Source organism: Podarcis tiliguerta, assembly GCF_965153285.1.
Source record: "Podarcis tiliguerta genome assembly, chromosome: 13".
Taxonomy (NCBI): Eukaryota; Metazoa; Chordata; class Lepidosauria; order Squamata; family Lacertidae; genus Podarcis; species Podarcis tiliguerta.
Genome location: NC_139546.1, coordinates 23,138,422 through 23,152,090, shown reverse-complemented (window position 1 = coordinate 23,152,090; position 13,669 = coordinate 23,138,422). Strand labels below are relative to the sequence as shown.

Sequence of the window (13,669 nt, the reverse complement as noted above, 5' to 3'; positions counted from 1 at the left end):
ACCTCGGGTTAAGAACTTTGCTTCAGAATGAGAACAGAAATCGCACGGCGGCAGTAGGAGTCCCCATTAGCTAAAGTGGTACCTCAGGTTAAGAACAGTTTCAGGTTAAGAACGGACCTCCGGAACGAATTAAGTTCTTAACCCGAGGTACCACTGTACTTGGATTAAGCTTCTTGAGTTTGACCATGTTCTTTGAGAAGATATAGGGTGGCATCAATTCATTGCATTTAAACCCTGCCTTTCCTCATAACAGAGCTCAAGGGTCACACACATGGTTCTCCCCCATTTGTCCCCATGACAGCCCTGAAAGGTAGGTTAGGCAGAGAGGGAGAGGGAACGGTTCAAAGTCACCCAGTGAGCTGATGGACATTTGAGCCCAGTCTAAAAGTCCTAATTCTTGCATTGTACTATTAGGCTGTCATTTTTCCAGCCTAGGCGTTGTGGGGAAGGGGGCACTAGCTTAGGGTGTGTGAGGGAGGCTTGGGGTAGGATCCTCAAGTAGCATCCCTAGGCAAGAGGAGGAGGTGACTAAATCCAGCAGCGATTTTATGCCAGCGGAGCAGAGCTGGCAGAGATTTAACCCCTGGGGTGCAAGTTACTTGACTTTCCAGCATAGGTGCCCTTTCTGTTTCCAGATGCACAGGCAAGCTTCACCCACCTACCAGCCCAGGACCCAGAAAGGGCACATTTCCCTGGCCCAGCAGAGAGGTGGCCTCCAAAAGCTAGCTGCAGTCACAGTGGCTTGGCAAAATGAGGGAGGGTGGCAATCTTCAAAAATAACATGGGAATCCCTTCTGGGACCCTTGAAATGTTGACACTCCCCCACAAGGGGTGTTCTGCTGTTTGTGAATTTCCCTAACCTGCTTCTTGCAGTCTCCTGGCAGTGAGCTTATCATTTTTCATTGTGCCCAGGAGATGGAATGCCGATGTTGGCAGGGCTTCCTGGTCAGCAGCCAAGATTTGTCCTTCGGGCTGCTGGTAGTAGCCAAAGGCTGTTTGTGTGTGGCACTTTGCATTGGTAGAGTTTTATTATTGCATTTGGCCTTTGCAACAGTCCTACAAGGCGTGCATCACTTAACTGTTCCCATTTTGCAGATGGGGAAAACTGGGCTTAGAGAGAAAGTTGCTTGAGGCCTGCAAAACAATAAATGTGGTGGAGGAACCCTGGGAACTATAGTTTGAAAAGGGTGCTGGGAATTGTAGCTCTATGAAGGGTATTCTGCAGTTTCAGGGACCCTGGGAAGCTGTGTGCCTTGAATGTACGGTGTGCATGCAGCCTTCATAAGGCGCTTGGTTTGTCATTCTAACACCGGTATTTGGCTTAGCGTTCCCAGCTACAAATCTTTGCCCATAGCAGCAGATTTGCACACACATGATAGTACATGGGTGAGAAATTATGTTCAGCTTGCATTTCAAGACAATCCCACTTACATTAGAACTCTTCGAAACAAGATGCAAACCAAAACACAACCATCATTTGAAATACACAAGTCTTGGAACTGCGCAGTGCAATTCTCCAGGCAAGTAATGTGTACCGCCCTCTCACAAAAAACAACAACACACATTCTGGAGTAAAGTGTGCCTAAAAGTGCATATATATGTTGGTGGAAAATGCATACAGAAATGCATTATATTACGAGAATGTTTTCTTCAAAAATGTGTATATTAGATTACACTGCTCCCTATCTCCATTTTATCCTCACAACAATCCTGTGAGGTAGGTTAGGCTGAGACAGTGGCTGGCCCAAGGTCACCCAGTGAGCTTCATGGCTGAGTGGTGATTTGAACCCTGGCCTCCCAGGTCCTAGCCCAACACTCTAACCATTACACCACAATGGGTTTCCTTGTTTGCAGTGCAAGCCCAGGAAGAACCTGAAATGTTTTTTTGCCTTGAAACTGTACCAGGACTTAGCTAAGAAAAAGTTTCTGGGGTCCTAACCTTGGTATACTTCACCTCATCCCTGGGAATGAATTTATAAAATTGCTAAGCGTAAGCTATTCCTATTTCTGTTGTTTCTTTTTGGTGTTCATTGTGAGGGGCTGGAAGCTTCACCTGGGCTCAGTTCACAGTCCTGGAACACATAAAATCAACAGCTCCGAGCTTGCACAGAGAGAAATGACTTTTAAAGATTTAAAATGTCTGATTTTAATTTTTTTTGTTCTGTGCAGCTTACAGAATAGCAATACTGTCCCAATAAAACCCAACTGTATATTTACCAAGCAATGAAACACTAGTAGGTCTGGGACTAACACTAACACACAGGTGGCACTGTGGTCTAAACCACGAGGCCTCTTGGGCTTGCTGATCGGAAGGTCGGTGGATTGAATCCCCACGACGGAGTAAGCTCCCGTTGCTCTGCTCCAGCTCCTGTCAACATAGCAGTTTGAAAGCACACCAGTGCAAGTAGATAAATAGGTACTGCTGCAGCAGGAAGGTAAACGGCATTTCCGTGCGCTCTGGTTTCCATCACAGTGTCCCGTTGCGCCAGAAGCGGTTTAGTCATGCTGGCCACATGACCCGGAAGGCTGTCTGTGGACAAATGCTGGTTCCCTTGGCCTGAAAGCAAGATGAGCGCTGCAACCCCAGTCGCCTTTGACTGGACTTAACCGTCCAGGGGTCATTTACCTTTCTTTCTTTTTTTAACACAAGGGCAAAATCCTTTATTTGTTTGGAAGCAAATCACACTAAGTTGAATGGGAACTGCTCACCAACAAGTGTGTTTGGTTGTGTTGCAGCTTTTAACCCTGTTGAGAAATTAACTTCTGTGGGGGATGCTGCTGACATTCCTGTAGTTTTTGCCATTTTGTAGACTCAAGGGAGCCAACTGGGGTGCAGAGGGCGATGTGTTAGCCAAGTAATTGGTCAAGGCCTTCAGAACATGGTTCAAGCAAGCATCTTCATGGGAAATAGATTTAAACATTTTCACGCTGTACCTCCAGTTAATTGCATTTGTGAATTCCCAGTATGTTTGCCTGCCTCTTCCCTCTTCCATCCTCTGCTATTCTTCCCTCTTTCTTATCCCACCCCACATCAGGAAGCTTTGTGGGTGGGGTGGGGGGGTGAGGGAACAGGGGAAGGAAAGAATCAACAGAATGGTCGGATGTACCTATTTTTAGCATTGGGGGTTTGGCTCGGAGTTCCTGGAGCCAGTTTGGTCTTATCTGGCCCCTGCACCGGGGCTGGAGGATGGGGGAGCAGAGAGCTACGTTTTCAGAGTTCAGGTCAAGCCTGATCATTTTAGGAGAATGGTTCGTCCCTGACCTTCCAGCTGCGACTGGTTGGTCTTTGGTTCCTTGAAGCTGAATGAAATAGTTCAATAATAATAATGTCAACAACAACAACAACAGCCACCTATGTGTCAAGGGTCCTGCCGTCCCCTGTTGTGTAGATGCTTCCCAAAGTTTTTTTTCATTCAGCCCTTGTTTCTTCAGGGTCCCCCATCTTACAAACCCTTCGCAGTTTCCCTTCAGGTCCTCCACCCATCCTTTCTCAGGACACAAGCCTGGGCAGTGTGTATGGAGGTCCTGGGCTGCCTAGATGGCAAGACTCTCTCGGTCTCACTGGTCCAAAGGAGAGCAGAGCAATACGTTTAGCACCAGCTTGACTGCAGGAGGCGAACAAGGCACCATCCAACCATTGCTTAGGGACTCAGCTTTGGATTTGCGTAGGGTTTACTCCTGAGCCTTTTCTTCTCCCCCAAGGCAGTGGAGCTTTAGGATCAGGGTTTTCCTTCTCCTAGATGGGCTGCCTTCCCAGATTCACAAGCCCCAGCTGCCCATAAATGCAATGAATACAAATAAAACAAAACAACAAGTGGCCTTGCCATGGGCAAACAGGATTCAGGCCTGGGCTGCCACAGCCATTTTAGCTGAGGCTCATGGGAGTGCAGCAACAGCTGGAGGGCACCTGGTTAGGAAAGTTTGTTCTGGGCTGTGGACTTTATGGTTTTCTTCACATACAGTGGTGCCTCGCAAGACGAAAAGAATCCGTTCCGGGAGTCTTTTCGTCTTGCGGTTTTTTCGTCTTGCGAAGCAAGCCCATTGACGGAGTAGCGCTATTAGCGCTATTGGCTAAAAAAGGGCTAAAAACGGCTTTTTTTAGGGGGGGGGATTAGCGGTTTTGCTGCTAAAATGCTTTTAGCAGCCTAGCGATTCAGAATAAGGGGTTTTGGAGCAAAAAAAAATTCAATTTTTTTTCGTTATTTTTCGTCTTGCGAAGCAAGCCCATAGGGAAATTCGTCTTGCGAAGCGCCTCTGCAGACGGAAAACCCTTTCGTCTTGCGGGTTTTCCGTCTTGCGAGGCATTCGCCTTGCGGGGCACCACTGTACTTCCGTATCTGGTAAGCCAGCCCTGCTGTGTTTGTGGGTGAGTGGGACACCCTCCTGTTCATTCTGCGGAGTGGTATGTCTGCCCTAACTCAAAAGCCCTCGCCTGAATCCCGCTGCACCCCTGACCCCTCTTGTCTTATTCCTCTTTTCCCTTCTCCTAGGATGGGTCCCGCCAGCGCCCCCTGCAGCACAAGAAGAAGACTGTCTCCTTCAGTACCATGCCCAGCAACCGCAAGCTCAGTAGCACCGCCGCCTGCATCTCCTTCATGCTGGAGGGCTGCGAGATGAAGAAAGTGCGCTCCAACTCCCGCATGTACAGCCGGTTCTTTGTGCTGGACCCGGACTTGCGCTTCATGCACTGGGAGCCTTCCAAGAAAGACTCAGAGAAGGCCAAGATTGAAATCAAGTCGGTCAAGGAGGTGCGAGTTGGGAAGAAGACGCCGGTGCTGCGCTCCAACGGCCTCTCGGACCAGTTCCCGGATGAATGCGCCTTCTCGATCATCTACGGGGACAACTACGAGTCCCTGGACTTGGTGGCCGGCTCTGTCGACGTGGTGAATGCCTGGGTGATGGGGCTGCGGTACTTGGCCTCCTATGGGAAGCACACCCTGGAGGGGGCTCCCGAGACCAGCCACCCGAACCCCCGCACTTCCTGGATCGCTTCCGTCTTCGACATCGCAGATCTGGAGAAGGAAGGCCGGATCCCGGTTTCTCGCGCCGTGCAGCTCATCCGGGCCCTCAACCCTGGCATGAAGACGTCCACCATAGAGCTGAAGTTCAAGGAGCTCCAGAAAGCGGCCAGTGAGCGGCTCGGGGAGGAGGTGGGCTGCGAGGTCTTCGTGGAGGCCTACTGCGAGCTGTGCACCAGACCAGAGGTCTTCTTCCTCTTGGTCCAGTTCTCCAGCAACAAGGAGTACATGGGCCTGAAGGACCTCATGAGCTTCTTGGAGGCCGAGCAGGGCATGGAGGGTGTGACAGAGGAGATGTGCCTGGAGATCGTCCGGAAGTACGAGCCCTCCAAGGAAGGCCGGGAAAGGGGCTACTTGGCCATTGATGGCTTCACTCGCTACCTCCTCTCCGCCGACTGCGACATCTTCGACCCCCAGCACCGCAAGGTGTGCCAGGACATGACCCAGCCGTTGTCGCACTACTTCATTAGCTCTGCGCACGGAGCGTGCCTGGCTGAGGACAGCTGCTTCTGGGGCGGCTCCACTTCGGACATTGGGGGCTATGTGGCGGCGCTCAAGGCCGGCTGCCGCAGCCTGGAGCTCGTAGTCTGCGACGGCTCGTCTGGGGAGCCAGTAGTCGGTGCTGGCACCCGCTTGGCCTTTTCTAGAGTGGTGGGTGCCGTTGCCGAGCATGCCTTTGAGGCCTCGGACTTCCCCCTCATCCTGTGCCTCTCGGTGCGCTGCTGCATCGCCCAGCAGCACCTGGTGGCCGAGCACCTGAGGAAGACATTTGGGGACAAGCTGTACCTGGTGCCTCCGAACCCCAGCGAGTCCTACCTCCCCTCGCCGGAAAAGCTCAAGCACTGTATCCTCATCAAGAGCCGGAAGCTGCTCCCCAGCTGCCAGGCCGGCGAGGGGGACGTGTCAGATGATGAGGAGACCCTGGAGCTCAGCCTGCCTCTCAGCGAGGAGGACCGAGAGCGGCCGCGTTGCCGGCGGGCCTTGTGCCGCGAGCTCTCGGACCTGGTGAGTCTGTGCCAGGCGGTGTCCTTCCAGGGCTTTGAGGCCTCTCGGCGGAACCAGTGCTATTGGGAAACCTGCTCCTTCAGCGAGGTGGAGGCCGGGCGCTACGCCAATGAAGAACCGGAGGATTTTGTGGAGTACAACAAGCGCTTCCTCTCCCGGGTCTACCCTAGCCCCATGCGCATCGACGCCAGCAACATGAACCCCCAGGACTTCTGGAAGTGCGGCTGCCAGATGGTGGCCATGAACTACCAGACGCCAGGCCTCATGATGGACTTGAACGCTGGCTGGTTCCGCCAGAACGGGGGCTGCGGCTATGTCCTCCGGCCGGCCATCATGCGCGAGGAAGTGTCCTACTTCAGCGCAAACACCCGGGACACCTTGCCGGGCATCTCGGCCCAGCTCCTGCACCTCAAGGTGATCAGTGGCCAGAATCTGCCCAAACCCAAGGGCTCCGGGGCCAAGGGCGATGTGGTGGAGCCGTACGTTTGTGCCGAGATGCACGGCATCCCCGCTGACTGTGCCGAGAAACGCACCAAGACGGTGCTGCAGAGTGGAGACAATCCTGTCTTTGAGGAGACCCTGGAGTTCCAGGTGAACCTCCCGGAGCTGGCGATTCTGAGATTCATGGTGCTCGATGATGACTACATCGGGGATGAGTTCATCGCGCAGTACACAATCCCTTTCGAGTGCCTCCAGGTGGGGTACCGCCACGTGCCCCTCCAGTCCCTGGCTGGCGAGCCCCTCGCCAACACCACCTTGTTTGTCCATGTTGCCATCACCAACCGGCGAGGCGGAGGCAAAGCGCACCGGAGGGGGCTTTCGGGACGCAAGGGCCGGCGCATGAGGGAGTACACCTCCACCAAGGCCACGGGCATTAAGGCGATCGACGAGGTGTTCCGCACTGCCACCCAGCCACTGCGGGAGGCCACAGACCTGCGGGAGAACATGCAGGTACCCAGGTAGTGGGAGATGGGGGATGGGGCCTTCTCAGCTTGGCTTGCAGGTCTTGGAGATGGGGAGGAGGAGGGTGTCTGAATTGTCTGAATGCCTATCTACTTTAAAAATATGGAGTACAGTCGTACCTTGGCTCCCAAACGCCTTGGGAGTCAAACATTCCGGCTCCCGAATGATTGGAAACCGGAAGTGTTCTGGTTTTCGAACATTCTTTTGGAATCCAAACGTCTAATGGGGCTTCTGCAGCTTTTGATTTGCTGCAGGAGCTTCCTGCAGCAAATCAGAAGCTGTGCTTTTAAAGTTGAACGTTTCAGAAGTCAAACGGGCTTCCAGAACAGATTCTGTTCGACTTCCGAGGTACGACTGTATTCTTAGAAACGGGTTTAGAGCCTGTTTAATTCTCATGGCTTTGTAGGAATGGGTTTAGGCACAAGGAGGGGATATATTATTTTGATATTATCCTTGCTCTTGTGAGCGAGATCAGCAGAGTACCATCCTTTGCAGCTTTAAATTTGGAAGCTAAGACAAAGTTGATTTAACCCTCTAGAAACAAGAATCCAGGATGCTTTAGGCAGAATGGATTTTCCCTGATATTACCTCTTTTCTTCACCTTAAAAATAACAATTGCACACACATTGTTTTGTGAAGAAGTACAAGTAGTATTTACTTAAATAATCTAGGTCTTGAAGCAGCAGTTACTGTAGCAAAATGAAGGCAGGTTTATAACTACTATATAAGTTACAAAAATGCAAAACCTAAATTCAAAATGGTGTCTGAGCTGCAGAGCTCAGACAGATATGTGGAGTTGGCTTGGAAGCATGAAGAAGAAAAAGAGAGATGCCCTGGCAGGAGGGAATTATGTCCTGTTACAGCTTCCTGCCCAGGCAGGCAAAAGAAGTGATCTCACAGAGTTCTATCTAGCAAATTTTACAGGAAAGCTCTGTGAGCCTCGGCTTCTTCATGCATTTATCTGGCAAAACATGAATTGTTAGTTTGATTGCAACAATGTCCCACAGGCCTCCACTTCCACACCAGCAGGAGATCGCCATTTTGTAGGGGGTGCCAGGAATTATTGGAAGAGTCCTGTAAACCCTAGTGTCAGGGCTGGTTCAAATGCAGGTCGGCACTCAAGACACAGAGACAATCAGAAAAGCTAATCAGTAGTATCCTTTGCCTGATACCTTGGAGAGCTGCTTCCAGTCAGTGTAGACACTGCTAAGCTAGAGAGACCAGTGGTCTAATTCGGCATAAGGCCGAATTATGTGTCCCTATGATATAACAAATCTCGCTTCCACCTGTCTTCGCTTTGTAGCCGTCACAGCCATGAACAGCTGGAGAGCCCTCTGGTCTCTCTAATCCCCCCATTGCCTTCTCTGCCAAGGGCGGAGCTGCCACTCTCACCCTCCCCATTTGCAACAGAAAAAGCTGGCTTGATTCAACAAAGCAGCACCTCCCCATCCCAGCTGTGTTTTCCTCTGGGCTGCAAGCACAAACAAGCAGCAATAGTTTTCTCCTTCCCGGAGCATTGGAGAAGGCAAGGGAGAATGGGATGTTAGCGCTTGGAGATGCGGAGTGGCCATGTGTCTTGCTTTACAGAGGGCAGTCCTCTCTTTCAGGGCTATCTATCTATCTATCTATCTATCTATCTATCTATCATCTATCTATCTACGGTATCTATCTATCTACGGCATCTATCTATCTATCTATCATCTATCTATCTACGGTATCTATCTATCTACGGCATCTATCTATCTATCTATCATCTATCTATCTATCTATCTATCTATCTATCTATCTATATCTATCGATCAATCGATCTACGGTATCTATCTATCATCTATTGCAGGGGGTTGGACTAGATGATCCTCAGGGTCCCTCCCAACTCTACAGTTCTATGATTCTATGATCATCTATCTATCTATCATCTATCATCTACAGTATCTCTCTCTATCTATCATCTAGCTCGAGGGCCACACTCACCTTTAGCCAATCCTCTGGGGGCCACACTCTTACACACACACACACACACACACACACACACACTGCATACAGACACTCACAGGTCACACAGGTTGTGCAGATCAGCTGGTGGAAGTGAGGTTTATTTTCCCCTCTCTGCTCTTCCAAGGGTTGCTCTGGGGAGAAGGTTGTTTGCAACTTCATCAGGACCCTGAACTCCCCTCACCCCATGCTCTGTCTACCTCCCTCCCCCCAATATAGTTTCCTTTTCCAAAATCAGTTGAGTCTTGGAAATGGATTAGAATTTACCTGGAGACCTGGATCAGGCCTGCAAATTGAGGTTTTCCTCTCTTGCTGTGTCTGAAGGGCTGGCAGAGGACCCTCCTCTCTGGTCCTTCTTCTGGATGATAAAATAACCCTAAGAAGGGAGAACCAGTAGGGGGGGCGCTTGGTATTGCCCATCAACAGTTGGCAACACCTGGGCAGTAGACAGAACGGACACACAGCACATCACCTGGGCACAGTCCCCTCCAGTACAGTGACATGTATCATGTTTCTGTTTTGCATCTACACAATATAAATTAGCATGTGCAAATCTGATGCAAACCTGCAATCCTCTTTTTTGAGGGTGGGGATGTGTTGGAGAGGCTGTCCAGCTATCTCTGACTCAGCATTCCTCCTAAAGAGGAGAACGTGTGAATGCAGTCCTCTGCAGTTAAAATAATGAGCTGTAAGCCAGGAATCTGCCTCTTCCCGCCCCTCACCTAACCACCATTCACAAGCCATCTCCACCCAGAGTTCCCTTATTCAAGACTGCTATGAGGGGCAATTAAGACAACTTAGCCGGAGTGCTTTGAGCAGTTCGGAAATCTCCGCAAAGTGAAATGCTAAGTTTAATTCTGATTGCTGCTACCCACGTGTCCACAGCCTCGCCCATATCTTCTTAGTATCATGGAACTGTAGAGTTGGAAGGGACCCTAAGGACCATCTAGTCCAGCCCCTGGCAATACAGGAACCCTGCTCACAGCCATCCCTGGGTGGGCTTGAACCAGCAGCCTTCTGGTTAACAGCCAGACGCACTGCCCCACTGTGCTGCCTGAGATCTTATGCCCATTTTAAAGGCTGCGAGAAATGCGACTGAGGAAAAGCAACAAGCCCAAAGCCATAGGATTAAACTCAGTGCTGCTAGGTACATCTTTAAGTCCCAGCTACAGGATTGCCCCCTGCGCCTGCTGACTTAGAACGGGATTGGCAGGGGGTCCCCACATTCCCATCATGAATAGCTCCCCATGCCGTGCTTACGGTGAGCCTCTGCCCTTCCCCAAAGCTAGGAGCTGGAGAGAAAAGTGAGGGGCAGGCCCCACAGTTGCTCTGAGTGCCTCCGAAGCTTTTTGCTACCACATCCACCCCCAGAAAACAGTCAAGGACCACCAAAAGTTTTTCTCTCTCTGGGTCATTTTTTTTTGGGGGGGGGGACCTGTAGTCCAAGGGGAGCAGCCAGAAATGTATGGGGCACGGGGGCCCATGGCCTCCTGGCATGTTGACATTCCCCATCCCTCACCCTCTTTTCCTTCCCCTAGAATGCTCTGGTCTCCTTCAAGGAATTGTGTGGCCTGACGCCGGCAGCTAACATCAAGCAGTGCATCTTAAAGCTGGCCACTTGGCTGCAGCCCAGCGAGAAGGAGAGCCCCCCAGCCGTCACCCTCAACCTGGGCGAGGAATACCCCTCCATGGAGGCCCAGGGACCAGTCCCAGAGCTCCTGCGGAAAGTGCTTGCTGCCTACGACACCGTGAGTGTAAACTGGTGGGTGGGTGGGTTGGGTGGGACTGGGGGGGGGGGACAGGACCCTGGGCCTTTGCCAGGGGTATCAGCTGCTGTTTCCTTTCCATAACAGGGGTGGTCCCTCTTTTCTGATCTCCTGGTTTTGTTTTGAGGCCCAGCAAAAATATCAATTTGGGGTGAGATGGGGCACACATTTGTGGTGCAAATCTTAACCAAGGGCTCCTGCTCCCGCCAACCCCATTCTCTCAGTGCAGCACACGTTCACCTTGAGACTCAGATGGAGGAGAGATTCAATAATGCGCAGCTCTTTAGGCAGCAGCCAAGACTAGGCCCAGTTATGGGGTCTGCACCATAGAGATACAGGGATAGAGCGGCCGTCTTTGCATCTGCACCCAGGTCATGCCCGTTAATGGGCCTCTTTTCCACGTATAAATCTTATGTGGAATTTTAGGTTCTCCTGTGCTATTTCCCCTCTCTAATGGGTATGAGCATCTCTCCCCACCCTCCCCATTGTAGGTTTTGCATTCACATTACAATCCTGCCTGGAGCAAGAGCCGCTTTAGCATTGTGTGAAAGCTCCCTTCCTATACTGTCCTCAAGGGGATTTTAGTACAGTGGTACCTTGGATCTCAAACGCCTTGGCTCCTGAATGATCGAAACCCGGAAGTGAGTGTTCCGGTTCTGGAACATTCTTTTGGAAGCTGAACATCTGACAGGGCTTCCACGGCTTCTGATAGGCTGCAGGAGCATCCTACAGCCAATCAGAAGCCATGCTTTGGTTTCCGAACGTTTTGGAAGTCGAACGGACTTCGGGAACAGATTCCGTTTGACTTCCAATGTACAACTGTACCAGACCTGATGCCAGCACATAGCATCATCAGCCAGCTGCTGGGGCCCCGGCAGCAGGGCCAGCCCTACTATTAGGCATGCCGAGCCTCTTGTCTTGAGTAGCAGATTGGCTGTTCTACTCAAGCCAATCCAATATGCACCTGCGCCGTTCAGGTGCTCTGTGGCCAAGCTGGTACTGTGCTTCACTGCTTCAGCCCCTGCCTCCAGCAGCTTCCTGGATAGTTGATTACTGGTAGATTCATAGAATCGTAGAGTCCAACCTCCTGCAATGCAGGGATGTTTTGCCCGGTGTGGGACTTGAACCCATGACTCGGAGATTAAGAGTCTCATGCTGTACCAACTGAGCTATCTGCCAGGCTCTTTTGTTTGAAGTGCAGCAACCCATACATCTTTTCTTGGGCAATGCTCATGATAGGCATAGGACCCCCTGATGTGGATTGGGCCTATAGCAAAGGGCTAAAGACACTCCCCACACTAGACTCCAGATCTGGATTGGCGCTTAAGGGCAGAGGCATGTGACTAACATAATGTGCTCTTTGGCCCTAGCAGCTAGAACTGCAAAGACTTTGTCACAGTGAGAAAGAGTAGCGCATAGAGAAGGCCTGGAATCTGTGCAATTACTATATATCTGTACACACTATCTGCGCATAGTGGGGCCAAGGGCCTCCTGTAAGGTGGGGTGCTTTGCTGGCTTGCTCAGCCCCCACCCCACTAATCACACCTTCTCTCTCTTTTACTTTCCCCGCCATCAGATGATCCAAACAGGCCGCACGCTAATTGAGTCAGCCGATGCCGTTCACGCCAAGATTATTCAGGTGCAACAAGCAGGTAGGCAGCGGAGGAACTGCTATGAAACTAACAAAGCTTAAAGCTTCAGGTGCCTAATCTCAGAAGGGCCCCAAAAGCAAGCTTAGTCCACATGGCTTTTTTTAAATGGGTCTAGTCTAGGCGATTTGAGTCACACGACTCAAATCCTCACATCTCCCCATTGATGAATGATTTATTGTGGTATATATTTCAATAATCCCAAAGTTTGGAGAGTCAGCCGCACTGTTTTCTGTGCACATAGTTGGGCAATGATTTTGGAGTGCTCTGAAAGGGTTTCTCGAACCGCTTTGAAAAACCCGCAAAAGCCGATGACCAGGTGCCATAGTGGGGTGAACGCACAGCCACCTTTGGCCCTTGGGGGGGGGTGTGCTCTTCCAGCCTTCAGGAGCGCAGTCCTACCTTGTCCAGAAGGCAGCAGGCTTGTGACAGGTTGTCTCCTTTGCCTCCCTCTCCACATTTCTCCAGGGATGGGGTTTCACAAGGAGCTGCACCGTTTGGAGGCCAAGGAAGGCCTGAAAGGGCGGAAGCTGCAGAAAGCTCTGGAGAGTTTTGCCTGGAACATCACTGTCCTGAAGGTAATTAGGAGCAGCACTTGCTGCGAGGTAGGATTTTCTGGGACAGGGTCTCAGGGCCAGGATTCTGCCACGGGACGTGAGAAAAGAAAAGTTTGAGCATGCAGAAATCCCCAGTCTGCCAAAAAGCTCGATGGTGGACCTTGGGGCAGCCATTACCTCTCAGCCTAACCTATTGTTGTTGTTGTTAATTATTATTATTATTACCCTGCCCATCTCTGGGTTGTCCCAGTCACTCTGGGCAACTTCCAACATAATATAAAAACACAAAAACATCAAGCGTAAAAAACTACCCCAATACAGGGCTGCCTTCAGGTGTCTTCAGAAAGTGGTATCATTGTTTATCTCTTTGATATCTGATAGGAGGGCGTTTCACAGGGCAGGTGCGATTACCCAGAATGCCCTCTACTTGGTTCCCTGTAATTTCTCTAGCAGTGAGGTAACTGCCAAAAAGGCCCTCGGAGCTGGACCTCCGTGTCCGAGGTGAACGATGGGGGTGGAGATGCTCCTTCAGGTATACTGGGCCGAGGCTGTTTAGGGCATTAAAGGTCAGCACCAACACTTTGAATTGTGCTTGGAAACGTACTGGGAGCCAGTGGATTAGATGTAGTTTCTGAGTCACTTTCTGCGTAGAGCGCAGTGGTCCAAGCTGGAGATAAACCAGAGCATGGACCTACTGCCCAGGCGGGGTTCTAAGGTTA

General features: G+C 51.0%; 1 protein-coding gene across 2 annotated transcripts in view; it reads left to right on the top strand.

The window, feature by feature from the left end:
• Positions 1-13,669, top strand: part of LOC310661913 (inactive phospholipase C-like protein 2) — a 35,914-nt gene that overhangs the window by 17,803 nt on the left and 4,442 nt on the right. The window contains exons 2-5 of one of the 2 annotated variants that reach the window (XR_014504177.1): positions 4,491-6,982; positions 10,517-10,726; positions 12,321-12,396; positions 12,862-12,971. Coding sequence is in view for 1 of the 2 variants with exons in the window: in XM_083408519.1 (XP_083264645.1) it covers positions 4,491-6,974; positions 10,517-10,726; positions 12,321-12,396; positions 12,862-12,971 (2,880 nt within the window). In the remaining variant the exon portion in view is untranslated. The remainder of the gene's footprint in view (positions 1-4,490; positions 6,983-10,516; positions 10,727-12,320; positions 12,397-12,861; positions 12,972-13,669) is intronic. The other variant, XM_083408519.1, reaches the window with a different exon arrangement.